At 34.2% G+C, this 27,147-nt stretch overlaps 1 protein-coding gene across 1 annotated transcript in view; it reads right to left on the reverse strand.

The window, feature by feature from the left end:
- Positions 1–27,147, reverse strand: part of LOC119603380 — a 59,998-nt gene that overhangs the window by 10,003 nt on the left and 22,848 nt on the right. The window contains 9 exon segments of the mRNA XM_037955397.1: positions 4,773–5,672; positions 10,721–10,969; positions 11,966–12,401; positions 17,782–18,033; positions 18,091–18,312; positions 18,372–18,570; positions 18,632–18,832; positions 22,543–22,571; positions 22,573–22,987. Coding sequence (XP_037811325.1) covers positions 4,773–5,672; positions 10,721–10,969; positions 11,966–12,401; positions 17,782–18,033; positions 18,091–18,312; positions 18,372–18,570; positions 18,632–18,832; positions 22,543–22,571; positions 22,573–22,881 — 2,797 coding nt within the window. The 5' untranslated portion in view covers positions 22,882–22,987.

Consider the following 27,147-nt stretch of genomic DNA (forward strand, 5'->3'; position numbering starts at 1 on the left):
ATTGTAAAACCTGGTTTAAAAATTTCAGACACCGGCAAGTTATTGTCATAAATGTTTTTAAATAGGTTTTAATATGTCTTAAAGAAGGCTTTCAGCTAGAAATACATATATCATAGTCATATGCCTGAAATAATTAGTCCAATTCAAAATCGGTATTGTATCGTAGAATGTTGTAATTTTCTATTGTTTTGATTTTGTATCAAAAAATTTAGTTTGAAAAATTTTTATGACATACGACGATACGATACTACATCAGTAGACTTGTCAATAGACTAGTCAAAAGACTACTCAGTAGACTATTCAATATTCCAATCAATAGACTAGTGAAAAGTTATTAGTCTGGTGAAGTCAAAAGACTTATCAATAGACTTGTTACAAGTCAAGACAATAGAATTGCGAAAGACTAGTCAATAGACCAGTCAAAAGATTAGTCAATAGACTAGTCAACAGAATAGTGAATAGAATATTCAAAAGAATAGTCAATAGACTAGTCAATAAAATAGTCTAAAGACTAGACAATAGGATAATCCCAAAACTAGTCAATAGACTTATCAATAGACTACTCCAAAGACTAGCGAATAGATTTCTCAAAAGACTAGTCAATAGACTAGTCAATATACCAATCAATAGACTAGTGAATAGTTACTAGTCTAGTGAAGTCAATAGACTAGTTTCAAAGCGCCCGCATGTGAAGCCCAGCTAACCACGACAAGCCTCGACAATTTGATCTACGCTCCGGAACGACTTGAGTCATACTCGGCCAAAGATTGTCAACCCAGCGAAAGCTATGTCAACCGAAACTTTTTCCCCAGGAAAGAACTTTAGGGCACAGTCCAGTTTAGACTAGTCAATAGAATAGTCTAAAGACTAAACTCCAAAGACTAGCGAATAGACTTCTCAAAAGACTTGTCAATATACTAGGGTGATCGATTATTCGACATTTTCCAAAAACCGGTTTTCGAATAGTTCGAATAGTTGACATTTAAAAAAAACCGGTTGATATTTTTCAAATTCAGAAAAAACCGGTTAACCGGTTTTTCATTATATATAAAAAAATATATTTTAATTTGAAAAAAAATAATGTTTATGTTTAAATTTGATTAATAAAACATGGCCCGAACAGTTTAAAAGATTAGAACTTTAGATCTAGTCGTCTGATTTACATTATTTCTTTAAAATAAACAAGTAAGAAAGCATAGTCGGGCGTGGCCGACCATATGATACCCCACACCAGTTATGAATATTAAATGTGATTTATTTTTCATAATAAAGCATTTATCTTCAATATTCCCTTGTTCCGATACATTTAAGCAATTTATGGATGAAAAACTAATTTTATGAAAGAGGCTTTATATGGGGACTAGGGCAAATATGGACCAAGCTCGATAAAATTTTGTGAATATATTTATATAATATTTTATTGTGCTGAATTTCATCGCGATATTTGTGTTTATAAGTTAATTTGGGACATTCAAGTAATTTTCTGAAGGGGACTTTGTATGGGAGCTAGGGTCAAATGGGGCCCGATCTTTATGAAATTTGGCAGGGTCATCAAGACTTCTATAAAACTTAGTTGTGCCACATTTTATCGATATATCTGTATATTTAACATAATTATGAGCTCAGAAGCCCTTTTCGGGGGGGTTCTGTTCTAAGCCGATTGGTATACTTTAAGGTGGGTCTAGGACGAATATTTTTGTATGTTACAAACATCAGCACAAAACCAATATACCCTCCCCACTAAAGTGGTATAGGTTATAAAAAAAATTAGGAAAAAAGTGACACTTCTGTTAAACATAAAGTACTATGTAATCCTAGCTTATTCTAAAAGCCCTGTTTAGAAAATTTGCATAGGCATTCCAACACTTCCATAAAATTTCAGCCGTAAATTAATTATTATAATTGGAATATAATTTTAAGATTGATAAAATTTTATCAAATAGTTATCAATTTTACAAATAATTTTTTTTAATTAATTAGGAAAATCAAAAATGTTTAACCAAAGGAGCTTTAGAAAAATATACGCTAGTTCCTCGACTCGAATATTTTTAAAATTTAGACGGGCTGTATTGTGATTTACTTAAAAATTTCATTTAAATAATGTTTGAATACAAAGCAAATAAAAGTATTCGAAACCGGTTTTTAAAAAGTGAAAAAACCGGATTATTCGATGTTCGAAAAATCAGCATTAAGAAAAAACCGACACTGGTAAAGCAGAAAAAACCGGTTTTAAAACCGGTTGAAAAATCGAGTCGATCACCCTACAATATACCAATCAAAGACTAGACTCTAAAGACTAGCGAATAGACTTCTCAAAAGACTAGTCAATATACCAATCAATAGACTAGTGAACAGGTACTAGTCTAGTGAAGTCAATAGACTAGTCGAAGAACTGGTCAATACACCAGTCAAAAGATTAGTCAATAGACTAGTTTCAAAGTGCCCGCATGTGAAGCCCAGCTAACCACGACAAGCCACGTTCCAACGACAATTTGATCTTCGCTCCGGAACGTCTAGAGTCATACTCGGCCAAAGATTGTCAACCCAGCGAAAGCTGTGTCAACTGAAACTTTTTTCCCCAGGAAATAACTCTCGGCCTAGTCTAGTTTAGACTAGTCAATAGAACAGTATAAAGACTAGACAATATGATAATCCAAAGACTAGTCAATAGACTACTCAAAAGACTAGTCAATAGACTAGTGAATAGTTACCAGTCTAGTGAAGTCGAAAGACTAGTCAATAGACCAGTTAAAAAATGAGTCAATAGACTAGTTTAAAGTGTCCATATGTGAAACCCGTCTGAATCAATACCAAAGCCACGTTCCCTCGACAATTTGATCTAAATTTGATCCAAAGATTGTAAACCAAAAGCAAAAGCTATGTCAACCGAAACTTTTTTCCCCAGGAAAGAACTCTCGGCCACAGTCGAACTGTTACAACAACAACACCAAAGCCAAATATCTATGGCCATAGATAATTTGCAGTATTTGGTCGGACTTGTTGTTGTTATATCTTTTATAAACTACTAAAACCTGGAGGTTATACATGACAACGCTCAGCCAAATTTTGCAATACCATTAAAAACTATTTAGTTGTTGGGAAGTTTCCCTTCCGACTAGTATTTGTTTCGAACGATGCTGAACATTCTCTCTCTCACTTCAAAACAGGTTATCCGAAATTGTTTAATTAATTCTTAGGCTCAAAATATGAGCAAATAAATATTATGGCGTGCAATCTATGCGTTACCAGAAAAATGGGAAATTGAAAAAATCCATACTTAAGTTATACCTTCAATACTTTACTCCTTATCTATATCCTCAACCATTCTCTTGGAGAGATAACGAAGATGTTGTTGTCTTTCATCTGAATGATTAAAGGATTTTTTTCAAGCGAATTGCCTTCTGTGAATAAGAGCCATTTAAACATGATCAATATTAATATTTCTTGAAAATATGGACTCGACTCTGAACAATATTTAATCAGGATTTCCTTGCCCCCAAGTCTGCTCCCCTTTCTTTATAATGACGGTTTATGATTAGATAACTGTCAGCACTTTTTGCTCAAACCATTTAAAGATAGCATCAAGAACCAATTTCATCCATTCCACGTCTTTGTGTTTTCTTTAATCGAATTTTTAAAACAATCGAAATTGAGTTGAAAATAGATATGACATAGGCGATAATATAAAAATGGAATATAACTCTCATATATGGCCCGGAACTTAAAAGTCGATTTCGCAGCTATTCCATTGGTTGCATGAGAGAGCGAAGGTATCTATCATGATAGTGGAATATCCAATACTATTGATTCACTAGAGCACCGTCGCAACGAGGGGTGTATTTCACTGTTATATCGTTATAACAATGGAATGTTTTCCTCTAAAATTAGGGAACTTCTTCCCGATACCCGTATATATTTACGCAACTCATGACCTTCATCTAAAACACACCCATTTGTGGTCTATTACCCAAAAATTATAAGAAAAGTTTATTCTTTAGCCATATCGTCAGTACAAACTTCCTGCAGAGAAAAATCCCCGCCACTATCAATAGAGGTATCACCTCAGAGTGCCGATCAAAGAGAAAAAAATCTGATTGAAATTGTTATTATTTAGTTCTAGTTCGGTTTCGTTTTAAAACAAATTGTAATAAACCGTATAACCTCATTCGGATCATGTTGCTTTAGGTGTAAGGACTGCTTTCTCAATCAAAAATGGGTTACAGTTTTGTTCCATTTAAAAGTATGGATCTAAAAGAGCACAATTAGTTTCAAAGTACACGTTCTTTTTCCCTAACAACTGTAATTAAAATAGATTATAGGCTTAAAAGAGACATAACTTATTAGATTAAAGTTAAGATTGATAAAATTGTTTAAATATTTAAATAAATAAAAAACTTAGTTAGTTGTTTTATCTTAAACGAATTGCAGTATAAAAGAACTAAATCAATTTTTTTTTAATTTTCAAAAAACACGTTTGATTGTATCAGCGTTTTAACAGCTTTTTCGTTTGTTTAATCACTGTAATTTTTCAATTTAATTTAACTTTATAAGTAGTAATTTGTATGTAACGGCATGATAATGAAGCTGATGATCTGTTTTGATAATAATAATTATTATTATATAAAAAAAAACTATGATAATAATGCTGATGATAATGAATATGATGAAGCACACATGCTCTGAAAATCATTCTTGTTTCATGACTTTCAGCGTTTCATTGGGCGTTAATCAGTAATTATTGATTTTACGCCATTGTTTCATCACAAAATTACCACAACACCAATTGCCCGCATGTCCTTGAGAATCACCATCACCGCCATTTCCCCCAGCACAAGTGCTTGATCCAGCCGCCGCTCCATGACCATTTCTCAGTAACGCTTCGGTGCAGCCTTTTTGTGCCATTTGATGACAATCGGGATCATCACTGTCTACACCATCCGCAGGCAGTTGAGGTGTACTACGCCTTAAAGAAGTGGACTTGAGGCCATAGCCCATCATATAACCACCACCATAGCCAGCATAACGATGTGAAGTGCTGGTTTCAAATGAACGATTCAAACGCCGATCGTATAGACCCGGATGATTAGGCAGCTGTTTGTTAACACTACTAGTGGAGGATTGTCTATCTTCGGATAAGTTTCTCACCGGAGTAGGAGGTCGTTGATAGTTAGCCGAATTCTTTACAATCTTGGGAGAGCCCTTGTTTTTACGTGGCAAGAGGGGAGTCATGAATATATTATCGTAACCGGAACCAAAACCACTTTTCAAACGATTCAAAGATTTTCGTGTAGCTCTCTCCTCTGATAAAGCTCTATAATCCAAACCACTAGTACCTGAAGAAGTATTGGTGGCATTATTAACAGGACCTCCTGCTCCTCCGCTAACTCCTCCTGCACCCGTAGAACCCGTCAATGAGTAACGATAACCTGTGGCATTTAAAGACGATATGGAGGATGAATACAAATTGAAATTGTTGGGACTTGCTTCACGCCAGATATACGATGAATTAAGACTACTAGTTGAGTTTTGTTTATTATTTACATTGGTGGCGCCAGGAAATTGCACTCCTGTATTACACAAAAATGGAAGATGTGGATTTGATGTTGAAAAATGTTTACTGGTTTTTAATTTGCCACCACGTATTGGCAAACAAGGTGTCCATGGTTGCAAGGCTATATAAGAAGATTTTTTTTTTGGTTTTGGAAGAATAATTTGTTTTTTTGGATAGATTTTATTTTTTGTCATTTTTGGAGGGACGAAAAAAGAGAAAGATAAAAGAGAAAAAAAACAATGATAGAAATAAAACTATGAATAACATGGAACAACAAAAATTTAACAAAAACATTTAACGAGACAACACAAATTCAAAATGGGTGATTGTGGTGTGGGCGGGGGCGGGGTGTTTTTGATAATAGATAACAGCAATAAACATCAAATAACTGAATGGAATCATAAAACGAAAACATAATTAGATAGGAACATAAAATATTTTTAAAAAGCATATTGAACAACTTAAAATTAACGAATCCCAAACGAAATGTGAAAGATGAAAATTTGGTTTTAAACTATCTAGCAATTAGTCTATTCTAAATTGTGGATAGATATATCCCCTTCAACTCATGGATCATACATTTACCTTAAGGTAAGAAAGACAAGCAAATTCAAAATCTTTAAAAGAAGTCGCCCCTATTCTGCATTTCAATTCGAATCGAAATTTTCTCTGTCTGGCAACTTTGGTATTCTGCATTTCGATTCTTTTTCTTACGATTCAGTTTTTTGTTGGAATACCTTTTTTCGATCGTTACGTAACTGAATGCGTAAACGTAATCCAAATGCAGAATAGGGGTGAACATTTATGTGTCACCCTTAATAGTCAATTGTATTGGATAATCGTAGCATAAACTGTAATGGTCTCAGGACAATGTAGAAAACGGTTATTGTCATAGGAATAAATGCTAAACCCATTCAATACAAGGTTAAGACTGAACACAAAGGTGGTCTCTTCGAATTGGCTCTTTGAAAACATATGACAGTCAATTCCTAACAGTACATCGAATATAATCCACAAATTCCGAACATCCATGAAGATTATAACGGGACAGTTAACACTTGTATTTAAACGGAAAATTAGATATTGAGATCTATTTGACAACAGTATTGAAACCGAAGAATTTGAAAAGTCAAAATATGTGCCAGAAGATGTGGATTATAACTTCAGGAGAAGTTTAGATGATTAAATGGAGGAGTAATCGAAGCCAGAGGACTTTGATTATGCTATATAAAAAGATGTATAAAATTTGTCATAATTAGTAAACCGATGAATCGAGTTTTCACCTTCTATTCGCGTTCCAAGTTGACGGTTAGGAGATGGAATGGACAATCTGTGCTCTCCCAACTGCCGTTTCATTTAAGCCGACGGATGGCAGATTGTTCACCACCCGGGATTCTTATATTTACAGCATACCATTGACAGTAATGTAAGGGTGAAAGAGAAGGATGTTCTAGGAGAGAGAGAAAGCTTTAGGCAACCTCATTATTTAAATATAAATGAGTGTTCTGACCATAGAAAAATAAATAGAACTGAAACTGAGAATAAGAAATATTACTCTCTCACATGTACAGGTTCTGTGTGAATTTCATACAATTGTATGAGTATTTTTATGTTTGTTTACATAAAATAACAAAAATATGAAAGTACAAAATGTATCCGAATACACCATACCCTACCACATTGCGAGTAAGTAGCAATAAGTTATTTAGTATTTTTTAATGTAGAAGTTATATTCAAGAGATTGATGTTTGCTTAATTAATGAATGTACTACTCATTATAACAATATATAGTCAAAATTTCGTATATATAAAATTTGTTGAGTCGAATTTTATAAATACTCTATTCTTGTATAGCATGTACCGCTTACAAAAAAGTTTAATAGGCTAATTTATGGGCGGATTACATCATTACATCGACGCAGGTGTTACAAACTTTAAGACGTAAACAAAATACCGTTCCCATTAGTGTGGTGTAGGGTGTATTTTGACTGCATTTGGGCTGCTTTGAAATTAACAATAATCGTTCATATCAAGCGTTAATTTTAGCATTAGCACAATTCCTTTGGCAAAATAGCCCCTGCTGCTGCAATAAACACTGCTAAAAGTTATGTTTTCCCATAAAATTATTGAAAACATTTTCAGAAAAAAAAACAAATTTTTCAATCGTTTTTATTTTTTAATATTATTTTCAAGTGTCAATATTGACTCAACCCAGCAACCACAAAGAGTTTATTTAAAATTAAAAATAATTTTTAATGAAGATCTTTCTTACATTGGTCAACTGATATTGAATAAAAATGGCTAATTCAAACCATTATTTCATAAAATATCGAAATATAATATCAAACAAAAATATAAAAACTTTTTAAACGAAAGAGTTTGTGTTTGTTGGGTTACATATTTTTCAACTAATACATTCTCACGACTTAGGTTTTTGACAGCAGACTTAGGTTTTGTCATACTCAGTTTCAGTTCTATGTATACCTTTTCTATGGTTCTGACTCTAAATTCTCAGATAATATTACTCAAAAACGGCTGTCTGGAGCAAAAGGGGAAAAAGTTGATGACAATGGAAATCATAATGTGTCAATCCCACGACACCATAAAGGAAAAGTCCGATTCTCTCCCAATATCGTAGACAAAGAAAATCAAATACCCCGAGCTGACAACATAAAATAAATCTAAGAAGAATACAAGAACATTTAACATATTTATGACCTCAAGAACCAAATTCGGGGGGTAGGGGTGCCAGGCGAAATAATAGACCGATTTCAACCATTTTCAAAAGGCTTCCTTGGGGCAAAAGAAAAGTACTTATGTGCCAAATTTCATAAAATTATCTTGAAAATTGCGACATATAGCATGCGCACAACGTTTACATGGACACACACACAGACAGACGGATGGACATAGCTAAATCGACTAAGGTGGGTGTAGGAACACTATAGTGGTGTAAGGTATAAAAAGCCCCCCGTCTTCTAATATAGACTCGAAGCCAAATCATACCACACTCAAAGAAATCTCAAGTCAGAGTCCTGCGACAAAGGATGACATCGCCAAGCTAAATGTTCCGAAAACGAACACGTCGGCGAAATCAAAATAAGCTCTGAAAAATTAAAAAGATGATCAAGGAAAAGAGCCGCCATCTTACGCAAAATTTGCCAAGAAAAGATACTGCAGTATACGATGCCAGTAATACGACGGGCAAAATCCCAATAGACCAGCCGAGTAACGTAGACGAACTGGTGAACAATAAGATGGTGGATGACGCAATCGCTTGGAAGGCAAACAACTAATAGAGAGAGTGAACTGCGAGTTCAGCATGGGCGTGATGTTTATGAGGTTGGTCTCTCACTGAAGAACTTTTGAGGAAAGTATAACCCCTCCCTAGGATGGCGCTAATCTACGACTGACAAAGAAGAGGGATCTTCCGATTTTACATAAAGGATGGGGCAGTAAACTTGCTAATGAGCGCATATTGGAAATTCTTGGGATGTCTTTGATAGAAAAGAAGAACCTGAGGAATATCTACCTGTTATAGACATCGACCATAACTACATGGCTAATTTGCCAAGAACAAGGGCAGAGCATATTTTGCCCCATTTTCAAAATTGGGAAGGTGGCGATTGGAAGGGCTGTTGAAATAAGCCTCGACAAGGACACTGAAATACCTCATATGGGTACCAGGCCACTTAGGAGTAGTCGGCAACGAAAGAGCGAATGTTCTTACTCTTAAAGGTAAGGAAGCTCGTGGTAATTAACTTGACGAATGCTAAACCATTCGAAGTGACGAGAACCGAATTAAAATATGGGCGAGAGAATCCAATAAACGGTGGGTAGAACCACATCCTATGGGGTGACCCATAACGAGCAGGAGGAACTCCTCAAAATCGGCAAGACTGTATGATGTACGTATTTTCAGTTGAGACACGGGATTGCGGGTGTGCGGATTTAGACGAATGTAAAGCATAATGTTATTACCATGAAAAGGATCGCACAACAGACCCGATAGTGGCCTAGGTGTATTTTTTTCGTATTTGATGTAGTATATATCCTCCTATCAACCTAACCTATACGATTATTCCAAGAAAAAGAAACCTCATTTTACTATTCTTTGAATGAAGTGAAAATACTGTCAATAAATTTTAAAGTTTCAATGTTAAAAGGAGAAACCACAATAAAACTAAAAAACGCTGTTATCATAAAACAAAACCCAATAAAAACTTCAAAATAAAATTGAATTGTGCGTGTCCGGCAGAAAATTATCAATAAAATTAAAATTTTAAAAAATTACAAACTAAATTAAAAAGGGTTACAAAATTAATAATTGTTATAATTAATATCAAACAACTAAGTGAAGTGTGGGGTTTTTAAACTCATCTGCAAATGAGTGTAACTTAGTGAGCTTAAAAATATGTACAATTCATTTTTTAAAATTAAAAAAAAAATCTTAATCTAAAAGAACCAAACCTAAACCTGGATTAAAGTGTAAGTAAGCAAAAATTACTCCCTTACAAACCGTTACAATTTAAATATAATTTAAAAAACTTATAAAATTAACCTGTTAAAAAAATGAAAACAAATAGGCAAATTATAGCTAAAAATGGGGTTTTAAACATAAATTTTAAAAAATGGTTTTCCAAAAACATATAAAAACAATGTTATAGAAATTAAAATAAATTAAAATTTTAGCCATTAAATATAAAAATAAATGACATTTAATAATAAAGTAGTGTGGCAAGTTTTATAAAATATATTTGGTGAATGCAGCAAGTTATGAGGTGTTTTGTTTGTTTTGTTTTTTTTTTTTTTTTAATTCTATTTTAATCTGAAAAGCAAATGATTTTTATGTTGGTTTTATTATATAAAAAAATAATAATAAATAATTAAACCCAGCATAGAGCTTAAGGAATGTTTTGTAATCCTTTGTTGTTGTTAAAAAAAGCTCTTTCTTTTTCACATACATATAAAACATATAACCCAGCAATTATCAATAAAAAAAAATATAAAAAATAATAAAGTTAAAAAGCATGGTGTTGGTTTCAAAAGCTGTTTAGTTCCAAAAAAATAATAACCACTATTATGCGTTTTATGGTTATGATGAGGTGTGTTTTATGTAGGATTTTTAAACTTCAAACATTAATAAGACAACTTCTAAATGGGACTTACCCGAGTGTATGGTATTACGTGTAGTATTTTGGTAGGCAGCACAGTAGGCTTCAAAAACACGCAACACTAAGGCATCTTCTTCAAAAGTTGGTTGATTTTTACGACCACTACAATAACTGGATAAGGAATTCAAACTGGCCACACCATCACTTCGACTCCCACTACTGCCACCGCCACTGGTAGTATTGGAGTTCAAAAGATTAGGTCGTAGGGGTGGTGCTGGACGCATATTTGTTATGCTCCAATTAGCTGAAAGTGGGAAAAATTAAAATAATTAAAATGGAGTTATAGTTCAGTCTAGTTCAGTTCTAGTTCAGTTCTAGTTCAGTTCTAGTTCAGTTCTAGTTCAGTTCTAGTTCAGTTCTAGTTCAGTTCTAGTTCAGTTCTAGTTCAGTTCTAGTTCAGTTCTAGTTCAGTTCTAGTTCAGTTCTAGTTCAGTTCTAGTTCAGTTCTAGTTCAGTTCTAGTTCAGTTCTAGTTCAGTTCTAGTTCAGTTCTAGTTCAGTTCTAGTTCAGTTCTAGTTCAGTTCTAGTTCAGTTCTAGTTCAGTTCTAGTTCAGTTCTAGTTCAGTTCTAGTTCAGTTCTAGTTCAGTTCTAGTTCAGTTCTAGTTCAGTTCTAGTTCAGTTCTAGTTCAGTTCTAGTTCAGTTCTAGTTCAGTTCTAGTTCAGTTCTAGTTCAGTTCTAGTTCAGTTCTAGTTCAGTTCTAGTTCAGTTCTAGTTCAGTTCTAGTTCAGTTCTAGTTCAGTTCTAGTTCAGTTCTAGTTCAGTTCTAGTTCAGTTCTAGTTCAGTTCTAGTTCAGTTCTAGTTCAGTTCTAGTTCAGTTCTAGTTCAGTTCTAGTTCAGTTCTAGTTCAGTTCTAGTTCAGTTCTAGTTCAGTTCTAGTTCTAGTTCAGTTCTAGTTCAGTTCTAGTTCAGTTCTAGTTCAGTTCTAGTTCAGTTCTAGTTCTAGTTCAGTTCTAGTTCAGTTCTAGTTCAGTTCTAGTTCAGTTCTAGTTCAGTTCTAGTTCAGTTCTAGTTCAGTTCTAATTCAGTTCTAATTCAGTTCTAGTTCAGTTCTAGTTCAGTTCTAGTTCAGTTCTAGTTCAGTTCTAGTTTAGTTCTAGTTTAGTTCTAGTTTAGTTCTAGTTTAGTTCTAGTTTAGTTCTAGTTTAGTTCTAGTTTAGTTCTAGTTTAGTTCTAGTTTAGTTCTAGTTCAGTTCTAGTCCAGTTCTAGTTTTGTTCTAGTTCTGTTTAAACAATTTACCTTTTGTGCTTCCGGTCCTTGCGTTTGTGGCCATGTTTTGTGCTGGAAGTGCTGGGCCCATTATCTTCGAAATACTGTTCGATGTCTGGACTAAATTTGATTTGTGGTTTTGAGCTGCCACTGGATGATTTGGTAGACTTGGTGGTTGTTGTTGATGATGCATTTGATGAGGCTGTTGATGCTGAGTGTGTGTGTATTGATTGTAACTGAGGTGATGATTGAACGAAAGGCTCCGTTTGTGTTGTGACGGAAGTGCCGACGACGACTGTTGCTGCTGCTGTAGCAGCTGTTGTTGCTGACCGCTCTGAGCTTGTGCTGCTGCCACTACTGTTACTGGGTTTTCTCTCCCCACCATTGAGTTCGTTGTGGATTGTTGCTGTTGTTGTTGACTGTTCATGCGTTGACTTAATAGGCTCAGATTGGCTGGCGGGGACATCTGTAATAAAAGTAAAAATTAATTAAAATTTTAAATATTTTTTATAGTAAAAAAATTAAATAAATCTATTAGTATTTAACACATTCATTTACAGTGAGTCAAAGGAGAGTTTTTAAACAAAATAACGTTTATACAAATTAAACTTTTAGAAACTTTTTATTAGTTCTGGTGTAAATTGAACATTCCATTCGCAATTAGTTTCTTTAAGTAATTACTCATATCATTGAGTATGGTGATCATGGGTGCAGCTGATCCTGGTGCAGAGTAACAGGCCGATTAAATTAAAAGCGCAAGCATGTTAAGCAATTTATGAGTTGTTTTTTGGTTTGTGAGAGCATGTTTGTTTTGAAATTCGTTGTTTTTTTTTTTAATAAAATTTAAACGATGAGAGTTTTTATTTGTGGTAAATAATAATGAATCCTTGAGATGAAAATAAATAAAATTAGAAAAACAAGCAATTTACGTTTTCATATAATTTTAGGATGATTTTTAAAGTTTTTATTAAAAAAAAATGTTGTTGTATGTCTTTTGATATGTTTGAGATGATGAATTTGTTGTGATTTGAAATTTTATAAAAAGGCAGGCAAATGTATAAATTTCAATTGCTGTTATAGAGATCCAATTCAGGCGTTATTTTAAATTAAGCAAAGTTTAAAAAAAAACGACAAAAACTAAAGTTAGATTTGTTTTGATTACTTTTGAATTGTAACGGAAAACTTAAAAGGAAATACAAGTTTCTTTACAAACGTTTAACAGGTTTCTGAACAAAATGAAGAGATCTATATGGTGCCTATTATTAGCAAACTTTTTTATAAAAAACTTAAAAAGATATGTCAAAAAATATTTATTTTGTGAAAAGCTTTTTTGAAAAAACTCATGTGTATGAAGAAGCTTTTAAGAGAAAGCTTATTCTATGAAGAAAACACAGCTTTATTAAAACAACTTTTAAATTGATTTATTAAACAAAACTTATCAAACAAAAACTTTTTAGAAAAAGCTTTACAAAAACACGTTATATGACAATTTTTTTATAAAAATAAAACTTTAGAAAATCCTATTCTATGAAAACGTTTTTTTATTGCCCATTCTTAAAAAAAGCTTTTACAAGCTTTATGTAAACAAATAACTTTTAAGAAGAGCTTATTATACCAAAGAAGTTTCTTTATGGAAAACTTATTATATGGGATACTACTAAAAAAAGCTTTTTCTATCAAAAAGTCGTATATAAAAAGCTTTTTTAAAAGCTTATGGAAAAGCTATTTAAATAATCCTATTATACAGAAAAGCTTATTTTAAAGAAAAACTTTTTCAAAAAAAAAATATTTTTATCTTATTATATTAAAAAGCTTTTTAGAAAAAATTTATATTAAACATCATTTAGAGAAAACTTATGACATGGAAACCCTTAAAAACATTTATTCATAAAAAGCTTCAAAATATTTTATAACAAAGCTTTTTATAAAATCTTTTTCTATGAAAAAGCCTTTTGGATGTAATTTACTTCAAAACAAAGCTTTTTAGAAAAAAATCTTAAAGTTTATTCATAAAAATATTCAAAAATCTTTTCCCAATGAAAACTTTTTTGAAAAACACTTAAAAAAACTTATTTACAAAAAAATTCAAGAATATTATAAAAAAGCTTTTTATAAAAATCATATTTTACTAAACAGAAACCTGTTATGAAAATCCTGTTATATGGAAAAATGCTTATTTTCAATGAGCTTTATAAAAAACATATGATTTTACGGAATTATGCTTTTTAAACGGCTTTTTAGAGAAAACTTTTTATAAAAGAAAACACTTAAAATCCTTTTATTTTTATAAGCTTTTAAAAATCTTTTTGTTTTTGGAAACAATTTTTTCTATAAAAAAGCTTTCTTTCGGCGAAATATTGTTTTATAAAAATAATTTTTTTTATAAAAATCTTGTTATTTTAAAAAGCTTTTTCAGAAGAAGCTTATATTAAAAGAGCTTTTTCAAACAATTTTTTTTTTCAAAAAAGAAACATTTTATTCTGTGAAGGAAATGAAAAATATTTTTAGAAAAATCGGAAAAAAAGCTTTTTTATTAGGAGCTTTTCTAATAAATAGAAGGATTGCAATTCATCAGATAAACTTCTGGCTCAGTGTCCAATCATCTTCAAATTCAATTTTTAATTTAAAAAGTATTTACCTGAGCTTCCAAATAGTACATTACCGAGAAGAATTATACAACAATACATCGACTATGATCTAGAAAATTTGGCTAATGAAACCAACAAAATGCAAAACATAGATGTAGTGCATCTAATGTACCACAAGAAACCCCTAAACTAAAACCCTATTTGGTTTATTTTTCACTGAAACCGCCGACAGCTTTTCTTTAAGGGCGTAATGAAAATACAAGATCTTTAATTTGTGAAACGTGAATAAAGAGGTTATTTTCCTTGTATGAAAATAACTTGCTCTAGTTTCAACATACTCAGCATCGTTCAGAAACTTCTGATAAAACGTTTGTTACGAAACCTAACAAAAACAATTATAAATGTAAACGTAAAGCAAAAATAAAATTCTTAAATGATTTCAATTTTTGAACTTAACGAAAACAACGAAATGTAGTCGATTAAATTAAAAAAGTAGAAAAAAAATTAGATTATAAAAAAAGAAATTTTTTGTATAAAACGAATTTACAAAACAAAAACGTGCACAAACGCGCATATCATCTTTATACATTCGATTGACAACAATACAAATATATAAAAAATGATATTAAGCTCAAAATGCTTGCCTTCTGCAAACGCCTGTTGTTGTTGCTGTTGATACTGCTGCTGCTGATGTTGTTGTTGTTGCGGCGGTAGATACTGCTGAACATCTTCCTTAATCGAACCCAATGAATCGGGACGAGCTATATAGGCACCACTGCAAATGGGACAATCAAAGGATGAGCTGGGACTAGCTAAAACGCTAGCCGCTGAATTGCGGTTACTATTTCTATGCGTTGAATTGCGTGTATTGCAGCAGAGTGGACAATCGACTGCTGTAATGGTAGTGGTAGTATTTGTGGGTAAATCATTGCGTGAAGCACTGCAAAAGGAGGAGGAGCAATCCTGACAGATAGAGCAATAGGTGGTGCCTTCACTGAAACCACTGGCCTCCATAGAACAAAAACAACTAGAGCAAACAGAACAGTGAGACTCTTTGCTCGATTGAGTCGAGGGCAAACGTTTATTATAGACTTTTGCTATGCCTTTGATGACATCTTTCGGCAGGGTTTCCTTTTTCCACCAGTGGGCATACATGCCCGAACGAAACATTCCAGTTTCAGGATTAATATCATCCGAGTTTTCGGCATTAGAGTTGGGAGTATGACTTGAAGTAGCTGCAGCTGCTTCATGAGAATTAATGGATGCTAAAGAATTAATGTAAATACTTTTACGATTTATTTGGAATTCTGCTGTTGTGGAGGTTAACGTTATGGGCGGCAATTGAGATTGTGTTGCCGTACAGGGTTGCTGTTCTTGTTGTTGTTGTTGCATTTCATTAGTTTGCTGTATAGCCTCTAGGAATTTTTCACGAAATGTGCCGCATACATCAAATCGTGTGAGATCATTTGTTTCGGCTGCATTAGCCGTTTTAGAGATCAATTTAAGGGAACCATCTACATCGTAATAGGCCTCGTAGGCTTCTTCGTTTTGTGGTGGATCGGGTGAAGTTATGGTACAACTACCCGCCAATCCTGAATCACTCGAACGTGGACTGGGACATTGAGAACTTTCACAACATTTACATTTGGAGGAGGACTGATGACCATCGACTTCATCTCCATTGCCAAAACGTTGATTTGTTGGGTGAGCTTGTGCGTTAGGCAGTGAAGATTGTGGAGGAGGAGTAGGATCATTTCTTGCCGCTCTTAAATTAGGATTGGAATTATTTCTATTGGGCTGAGCTTGTGTTTCATTGGCTAAGGGTACATAATGATATGATATGCAACGCTTAACGGATTCACGTTTTTGTGAATCTCTACTATTTCGCTTGGGTTCAATACAAAGTTCTGTTTGTGATATGCTGCAGGGCATATTTGTCATTGTTTGATTTTGGCTTTGGCCTAAACTTTTATACATAGAGGGTGGAGCTATAACATCACTTTCTTCAAAATTGTACAATAATTCTGCTGTCAATTTGTCTGGAGCATCTCGACATGAAGCGGGCAAATCTAAACAACTAGAATGAATTTCTTCCTCCGCCGTTATATCACAACTTTCCGCCACATCGGCCGATTGATTTTGCATATCCTGGCGATCTTTCCAGGTAGGCACATATACGGCTGTTTTGGAGCTGCGATTAAAACGATTGCCCACAAACATATTGGGCATACTATGGCGTTCGGAAGGTGATATAGTTAGCTCTGAGGTAGTGTTTTTAATTTTTGCATCATCTGACAAATCGGCCAGGTTTTCACAAGCCACATATGCCGCCCCTAAAGCACGGCCATTGTAGCAGGAAGACATTTCTGAGTTTTCCGAAGTTTGTTGTTGCAACAGAGTCGGTTTTTCCAGTGTAGTCATATGGGAACCCAGTTCCAAATGGGCTTCAGAGGTGTGTATGATAAAACTTTGCTGTGAAGACTTTCTTGCTATAGCTCTCATAGTTTTTGAACCTATAACCAAAGACTCCTTTTTGATAGGTTTACTCTCTTCATCACTGATAGAATCCAAATTAATTAAGTTAATAGAAGAACAATGTCTGGCTTTGTGCGGTGAGGCGGCACCCGAGCCATGATCTATAAAAGTACCCGCCGAAGCAAAGGAATCACAGCCCTCTAGGCTACGTTTATCACTATTAAATTTTATAAATTCAAAATCATCATGTACATCAATATCCTCTCCCTCACTCTCCGAGTCAGTGGGTAATTCAAAAGCATCTTGTCTTTCAAGTTCAGTGCGATCCGATGAACCCGAATCAGCCTCTTCGTTAGTAAACTTTTTAATTAACTTCTTAGAAGCTTTATGGCATCTTCTCTTTCTTAGGGGAATACTTTTCATATCAATACTCTGCCTTGATTGGGGATACAATAACATTTTTATTAAAAAGCCCTTAAGCAAACCCTTTTTAACCAATTTAGCAAAATGATCGCTTAGATTGGCATACGGTGCCGTAGGTGGATAATTACTGGGCGGTAGAGTAATACGATAAGTGGCTTGTTGTGGCGCATTGTAGTAGGCACATAAAGAAAACCGGGTACAATAACCACGAGCATCCAAATTATATGAAAACTATACACATTTTGACAAAATAAGTTTTGGTCGTTTTTTTTTTAACAAAAAAAGAATTTATGAAATTTTCCAAAAGAACAAAAGTTGGGAATAGAAATGTTTGTTTTGAGAAATTTTTTAAATACTTACATGATTGGGTGGTGTGGATATATGAGCACCACCTATGGAGGCATTACTTAAATTACTAAGTTGACGTTTAATGCCAATGGGCATACTGACATTGGTAGATGTTAGTAATTCCACCCATTTGTTAGCATCATTGGGTCCTTGGCACACAGCTACTATACGATCAATAAGAGGACTATTGATTTCAAAGGCATTTTTGAAGGTATCAGAATCTTCGAGACGATTAACTATGATACCGGTGAGCGGTAATTTGCCCTGGAAGGAAGAGATTTATTATTAAGATAAAAGTCTATGCAAATTAAATGAAATTACCTCATAAATAAAGGCACTCATTCTTTGACTAACACTTAATATAAGTAATGTCTGAGGAAATAAAACAAAATAACGATCACGATGATCGGAACCAACTGCTACACTGCCCATATGTATAATTTCACCCAAAGAACTTAATTCTTGACCCTGCCAGCCACGTACAGGGCCAGTTAATACTTGTAGTTCTAGTTCCTTTTGTCTGCGTGTAGCAGAACAGGTGGCCTAAACAAAATGTAAATAAAAGTTATTAAAACAAACAAAAAACCAAGAAAAAAACTTACAGCAATATCTTTGTAAACCGCTACACTACGTTGTGTATCACCACGATCCGGATGACTGCTCTCCATGTGTCTTTCCAACTCCTGCAACATGGCCGAGTATTTATCGAGACGGCGGAAAGGTTTTGACAAACCCGTTGTGAGTACTAAAAGGCCAGGAGTGGCAGCACCTTGACGTTCCATATATTTTTCTAATTCATCTCTGCAACAAAAAAGTGTGACAAATTAGTATATTTAAATGTTATTTAATTTGTTATACTCACTTATATTTGTCTAATATAACAATAGCTTTGGGATGTTGTGCACAATAGGCTTGGTGTACTTGTTTCATATATGGTGCCTTATTAAGAAATAGTTTACCCACACGATCATTGCACTCTTCCATTTGTGTAAGTAACTCTTCGTGTGTTTTGACAACCTCTACAAAATTGCACATTAATTGAGCGTACTCATCAGCATTGAGTCTATAGGGGCAGAAAATTGTAAAGATAATAAAAATTTTAGAAGATTCATAATCAGCAATGGAAATTTAAAAGGCATAAAGAACTGAACTAGAACTAAACTAGAACTGAACTAGAACTAGAACTAAACTAGAACTAAACTAGAACTAAACTAGAACTAAACTAGAACTAAACTAGAACTAAACTAGAACTAACTAGAACTGAACTAGAACTGAACTAGAACTGAACTAGAATTGAACTAGAACTGAACTAGAACTGAACTAGAACTGAACTAGAACTGAACTAGAACTGAACTAGAACTGAACTAGAACTGAACTAGAACTGAACTAGAACTGAACTAGAACTGAACTAGAACTGAACTAGAACTGAACTAGAACTGAACTAGAACTGAACTAGAACTGAACTAGAACTGAACTAGAACTTGAACTAGAACTAACTAGAACTGAACTAGAACTGAACTAGAACTGAACTAGAACTGAACTAGAACTGAACTAGAACTGAACTAGAACTGAACTAGAACTGAACGAGAGACTGAACTAGAACTGAAACTAGAACTGAACTAGAACTGAACTAGAACTGAACTAGAACTGAACTAGAACTGAACTAGAACGAACTAGAACTACTGAACTAGAACTGAACTAGAACTGAACTAGAACTGAACTAGAACTGAACTGAACTACTGAACTAGAACTGAACTAGAACTGAACTAGAACTGAACTAGAACTGAACTAGAACTGAACTAGAACTGAACTAGAACTGAACTAGAACTGAACTAGAACTGAACTAGAACTGAACTAGAACTGACTAGAACTGAACTAGAACTGAACTAGAACTGAACTAGAACTGAACTAGAACTGAACTAGAACTGAACTAGAACTGAACTAGAACTGAACTAGAACTGAACTAGAACTGAACTAGAACTGAACTAGACCTGAACTAGAACTGAACTAGAACTGAACTAGAACTGAACTAGAACTGAACTAGAACTGAACTAGAACTGAACTAGAACTGAACTAGAACTGAACTAGAACTGAACTAGAACTGAACTAGAACTGAACTAGAACTGAACTAGAACTAAACTAGAACTGAACTAGAACTGAACTAGAACTGAACTAGAACTGAACTAGAACTGAACTAGAACTGAACTAGAACTGAACTAGAACTGAACTAGAACTGAACTGAACTAGAACTGAACTGAACTAGAACTGAACTAGAACTGAACTAGAACTGAACTGAACTAGAACTGAACTGAACTAGAACTGAACTAGAACTGAACTAGAATTTAACTAGAACTGAACTAGAACTGAACTAGAACTGAACTAGAACAACTGAACTAGAACTGAACTAGAACTGAACTAGAACTGAACTAGAACTGAACTAGAACGAAAACTAGAACTGAACTAGAACTGAACTAGAACTGAACTAGAACTGAACTAGAACTGAACTAGAACTGAACTAGAACTGAACTAGAACTGAACTAGAACTGAACTAGAACTGAACTAGAACTGAACTAGAACTGAACTAGAACTGAACTAGAACTGAACTAGAACTGAACTAGAACTGAACTAGAACTGAACTAGAACTGAACTAGAACTGAACTAGAACTGAACTAGAACTGAACTAGAATTTAACTAGAACTGAACTAGAACTAAACTAGAACTGAACTAGAACTGAACTAGAACTGAACTAGAACTGAACTAGAACTGAACTAGAACTGAACTAGAACTGAACTAGAACTGAACTAGAACTGAACTAGAACTGAACTAGAACTGAACTAGAACTGAACTAGAACTGAACTAGAACTCAACTAGAACTGAACTAGAACTGAACTAGAACTGAACTAGAACTGAACTAGAACTGAACTAGAACTGAACTAGAACTGAACTAGAACTGAACTAGAACTGAACTAGAACTGAACTAGAACTGAACTAGAACTGAACTAGAACTGAACTAGAACTGAACTAGAACTGAACTAGAACTGAACTAGAACTGAACTAGAACTGAACTAGAACTGAACTAGAACTGAACTAGAACTGAACTAGAACTGAACTAGAACTGAACTAGAACTGAACTAGAACTGAACTAGAACTGAACTAGAACTGAACTAGACCTGAACTAGAACTGAACTAGAACTGAACTAGAACTGAACTAGAACTGAACTAGAACTGAACTAGAACTGAACTAGAACTGAACTAGAACTAAACTAGAACTGAACTAGAACTGAACTAGAACTGAACTAGAACTGAACTAGAACTGAACTAGAACTGAACTAGAACTGAACTAGAACTGAACTAGAACTGAACTGAACTAGAACTGAACTGAACTAGAACTGAACTAGAACTGAACTAGAACTGAACTGAACTAGAACTGAACTGAACTAGAACTGAACTAAAACTGAACTAGAATTTAACTAGAACTGAACTAGAACTGAACTAGAACTGAACTAGAACTGAACTAGAACTGAACTAGAACTGAACTAGAACTGAACTAGAACTGAACTAGAACTGAACTAGAACTGAACTAGAACTGAACTAGAACTGAACTAGAACTGAACTAGAACTGAACTAGAACTGAACTAGAACTGAACTAGAACTGAACTAGAACTGAACAAGAACTGAACTAGAACTGAGCTAGAACTGAACTAGAACTGAACTAGAACTGAACTAGAACTGAACTAGAACTGAACTAGAACTGAACTAGAACTGAACTAGAACTGAACTAGAACTGAACTAGAACTGAACTAGAACTGAACTAGAACTGAACTAGAACTGAACTAGAAGAACTGAACTAGAACTGAACTAGAACTGAACTAGAACTGAACTAGAACTGAACTAGAACTGAACTAGAACTGAACTAGAACTGAACTAGAACTGAACTAGAACTGAACTAGAACTGAACTAGAACTGAACTAGAACTGAACTAGAACTGAACTAGAACTGAACTAGAACTGAACTGAACTAGAACTGAACTAGAACTGAACTAGAACTGAACTAGAACTGAACTAGAACTGAACTAGAACTGAACTAGAACTGAACTAGAACTGAACTAGAACTGAACTAGAACTGAACTAGAACTGAACTAGAACTGAACTAGAACTGAACTAGAACTGAACTAGAACTGAACTAGAACTGAACTAGAACTGAACTAGAACTGAACTAGAACTGAACTAGAACTGAACTAGAACTGAACTAGAACTGAACTAGAACTGAACTAGAACTGAACTAGAACTGAACTAGAACTGAACTAGAACTGAACTAGAACTGAACTAGAACTGAACTAGAACTGAACTAGAACTGAACTAGAACTGAACTAGAACTGAACTAGAACTGAACTAGAACTGAACTAGACTGAACTAGAACTGAACTAGAACTGAACTAGAACTGAACTAACTGAACTAGAACTGAACTAGAACTGAAGAACTGAACTGAACTAACGGAACTGACTAGAACTGAACTAGAACTGAACTAGAACTGAACTAGAACTGAACTAGAACTGAACTAGAACGAACTAGAACTGAACTAGAACTGAACTAGAACTGAACTAGAACTGAACTTAGAACTGAACTAGAACTGAACTAGAACTGAACTAGAACTGAACTAGAACTGAACTAGAACTGAACTAGAACTGAACTAGAACTGAACTAGAACTGAAATAGATCTGAACTAGAGCTGTACTAGAATTAGTCTATCTGAATATTTCCATTGTCCACTTACATTTGTGTCTGCTGCAAAGGCTCCAAAAAAGTTTTCCAGTAAACCCTGAATCTCTGCAACATGTGCTCTCTCCGAATCCAAGAGATCTTTTAATACAACCGATCTATATTCTTGAATCTCCTCAGGTGGTCTGATGGAGTCTGTGATCGGGAGGGGAGCTTTATATTCCATAACATAATTGCTGGGAAACCAGCCAGTCTTATCGTTAAGTGTACCTTCCCACCAACCACCCTCCTCACGTTGTGTTACCGTGATTAGATCACCTTTTTTGAAACACAATTCATCATTATTGCCCCCCTTAAAGGAATATTCGGCCTGTACTATAAGTGGTTGATCCATATTTTGTTGTTTTGTTCTTTAAACGCTAAATTTAGAGACGTCGTTTTGTTTAATTTTCTGCTTATTGTGGGGCATACAAATAGTTTCAAAAAATGTTGCAATTAATCTGTAAAGAAATAAATAAGAAATCATATTAGTTGAAATACTTTAAAACATTTCTGTCATCATTTTATTTTAGTAATATTTTTATTATTAAGTAAAAAACGTATATAACAATTAAACGTTTTTTATTATAAATATTCATGTTTTTTATTATTTTTTTTTTTTTAAGAAAATTCTATTGCTAAAAAAATGTTTTCAAATATTTATATCTTTATTCACCAGCAAAGAGATTTCAATAGATTGTTCTGTGCACACATTTTTTCATTCATACAATAAATATAAACATTTTATATTGAAAGTGGCCAACAATTTGCTACTGGCCAAGGTCGATGAAGTGAAAAGAAAAATTGTTGTCTTATGTGTGTATTAACACTATATTTTGTCTATTAACATTTTTAAGTTCTATGCACGAGTACATGTGTAGGAATGTATGTACATATGTATTTTTAAATTATATGCTCATAAATTTATGTAGAAATTAAAATATTTGTTTTATTTTTTGTTCTCCTAAATAAATAAAGACACACTTTCGCAATAAATATTTGTTATGGAATGGTAAATTTTTCATTCATTAAACTGTTTTTGCTCCTGACATTATATGGGTCATTATTTTTAAATATCTTGTTTGTATTAATATCATTTAAGATTTTAAGAATTAAAAAGTTTATTTGAATTTTTTATAACAAAAAGGATTTTTTTCTGAAAAGTCTTTCTAGTCTAAGTTTAGACTGAATCAGTGTAAGACGTGTAAAACAATAAGTTTAAATCAAGTTTATAAAAAGTACCTCCGGGAGCATATTATCTTAGTAAATCGAGTTATGGAGGTACTACCAGCATCCTAATCTGCCGTCACAGTATACTGGGGGAGTCATTTCACTCACGGCCACACCAGATAACCTAATATATCTTAAGCTATGGGAATCATTGCCCGCAGGATATTGTCTTGTTTTGAATATTGGAAAAGTCCCTTCTAGATGCACGTGGAGGATAAGTTTCCGATGCTGTTACCGACTCAAGACGACCCCACAGAGGAATAACTGTGGGGACTATTAGGTAGGTAGGTAGGTAGGTAGGTAGGTAGGTCGATAGGAGGATGTATACTACATCAAATCCGAAGAAATACACCTAGGCCACTATCGGGCCTGTTGTGCGCTCCTTATTATGAAAAAAAAAAATATTTTTCAGTGTTCAGCAACTCAGTTTCCTGAACGTAATTCCTAAGAATCTTCCAATCAGTGTTAGTCAGGAATGTTATTTCCGGAATAACATCACTTCCAAGATACTTGGATCTAACTTCGACGAATGCCTGACAGTGGCAAAGAAAGTGCTCCAGAGTTTCACTGTCCCCTTCACATGCTCTACACTCGTCTGAATCCGTACGTCCAATTTTGCATAGATATGCTCGTAATCCTGTGTGTCCACTCAGAATACGTACCATCATACTAACCTCAGACTTCCTCATTTTGAGGAGATTTTTCGTCTTGCTCTCATCAGGGTCACCCCATAGAATCTTTGTGGTTCTACCCACCGTTTCATTATTCCAAGAGGCCTTATGGGATTCTCTCACCCATATTTTTAGTTCAACTTTTGTTGCGTCGAATGGTTTTGCGTTTGTCAGGTTAACTGCCTCGAGCTCCCTTCCCTTTAAAGCTATTACGTTCGCCCTTTCGTTGCCGACTACTCCCGAGTGGCCTGGTACCCATATGATGTAAATCTTACCTCTGGGAGAGTATTCAGTTAAAGTTTAAATCAAGTTTATAAAAAGTACCTCCAAGAGCATATTATTATCTTAGTAAATCGAGTTATGGAGGTGCTACCAGCACCCTAATCTGCCGTTACAATATACTGGGGGTGTTTTGAATGTTGGAGAAGTCGCTTCTAGATGCACGTGAAAGATAAGTTTCTCTGGGGACTATACTAGTCTGCCGCCACAATAAACTTGGGGATGGCATTTCACTCACGGTCTGATAAGATAACTTAATATATTTGAAACTATTGAATTGTCTTGTTATGGATATTGGAGAGGTCCATTCGGGGGTGCACGTGAGAGATAAGTTTCCAATGCTGTTGCCGACTCAACTGAACCTTATAGAGCAACGATTCTATGGACTATATGTTAGGATTGAGTTGATATCAAAGATTCAGGATGCAGAGTGGACTGTGCGAGCGGGTGAGATGGGTGTACATATTTCGAAGAAATTATGTCGAAGGTGACGTGAACACCTGACTCATTTTACAACCACTGGCTGAGGTGTTAGATCACTCACCACCGCCCCTTTGTATGCATTACCGACATGTAGGTGGCAATTTGTTAACATGGGTTCGAGCTATCTAATCTCTTGCTTAACTTCCGTGACGCAGAAACATTACTTCCGATACCGTATATCAATCACCATTTAACCCAGCAAACTTCTCATTCATCCGACACATTCATTGAGAAAAACATCTGACCCACTCACTCTAGGTATATGTATGGGTGAGGACCTCATAACCCATATACACTTGACACGAACTCATTTCCAACGTTTAGTCCCACAATCACTCCTTTGTGGGGTATGTGTTCAGTAACAGTACCGAACTTATCCCTAATTATAGGCTCCACCGTACATTAGTCTTTTAACCAATATTTTTCTCTGTTACCTGATTATGAAATTCTCTAATTCGATCCCATGTCAAATCATTTCTATTGTCAAAACAATAGGCTTCGAGATTCGAATATTCCTTAATATTGCAATGATCAGAGATAAGATAGCTCGAGTACTTGAGCTATGTACTTGTCTATGGTTCAATGTCTCTCATGTACAAACATTGTCACCTGGGTGTTCTATGCAAGTCACAAACGGGCGGTTCTTTCTTTAACTTTAGAAATAAATAATTAATATTTACAAGACTAGAGGTGTATCGATGAAGTCTAAATGGCACTGTCTTTTATCCAAAAACGTTGGTTATCACAACTTTAAATGGTGCCTTTGCTTGCTTAACTCATGATCCAATAATCAGAAGAAGTTGCAAAACAGAAGTGAAGCGATTAATGCGAAATCCTTTACCTCAAGTAACTTAGAGAAAGGAAGTACGAGAAGACCAAAGTTCTCTAAATTACGAAGCAGCTATCGTATGTAAAGGCCGATCAGCCAGCCGAATCAACACCAAAACTAAGTTAATACTCTGTATTTGGGCTACTGAAATCTGGACTATCTGGACTATCACAGAAACTTTCCGAACATTGACCGAAAAACGCCGAGACTATGAGGCCAGATAGTCAGCTTATAGCCTGGATCTTGACCCGTCCAACTTCGATCAATATAGAACACTTTTTCTGGGAAAAGCTTTACTTCAGAATAGGAAATTCGAAATTGGGTTGATTTCATGTTCTTATCCTCAAAAGATGAGCAGATCTTTTGGGTTAGAGTTAATAAGTAGTCGACCCCAAGGGATTTGTAAACGATAGGAACCACTACTCTAGATCCCGAGTATATATTTTTTATACCATTTAGTATAAGTTTTTCATTCCAATTGTAATTTTCTACAATATAATTTTCCTACATATATGTATATTCTAGGTCCTTAATGATAACGGAGTCGATTTTGGTATGTCTGTCTGTATGTTGATATAAATTTTCTGAAAACCCCAAATATCTCTGGAATTGAAATTTAGATTGAGCTGCATGCTTTCTATATGTTTTCTAGTAAAAATCGGCAAAATCGTTCTATAAGCAAAGAAGATATGGGCAAAATTCCAAAAGAACCCATGATTTTTCCAGAATTTTATGCTATGTTCGAGATCTATAGATGCATATACTAGTATATAGGATCTCTAGGAACAAACGATACAAGATTTACAGCTTTAACTAGAGTCTAGATAATGAAACCGAGTGGACTTCCAAAGAACATTTTATGAAGAGTCACTGTCCAAATTAGAGCATTCTATGTAATCAGATTCAAAAGTTATAGTTTAAAAAATAAAATCTAATTTTTTATATAAAATAACAATGAAAATTTGTTTCTATATTATTCAAGTTCAAGAAAACATACCTTGGAATAGCGAAATATTATAACAAAAAAAAAACAAAACATTTATTAAAACAGACGTCCGACACAAATGTTCTAACATTCTTTTTAATTATAATTTTTAAATATTTATTTCTTTTTTGTTTTAATATCTTA

Source organism: Lucilia sericata, unplaced genomic scaffold, assembly GCF_015586225.1.
Source record: "Lucilia sericata isolate MDLA Ls3-8-SP2 unplaced genomic scaffold, ASM1558622v1 Contig000299F_arrow, whole genome shotgun sequence".
Classification (NCBI taxonomy): Eukaryota; Metazoa; Arthropoda; class Insecta; order Diptera; family Calliphoridae; genus Lucilia; species Lucilia sericata.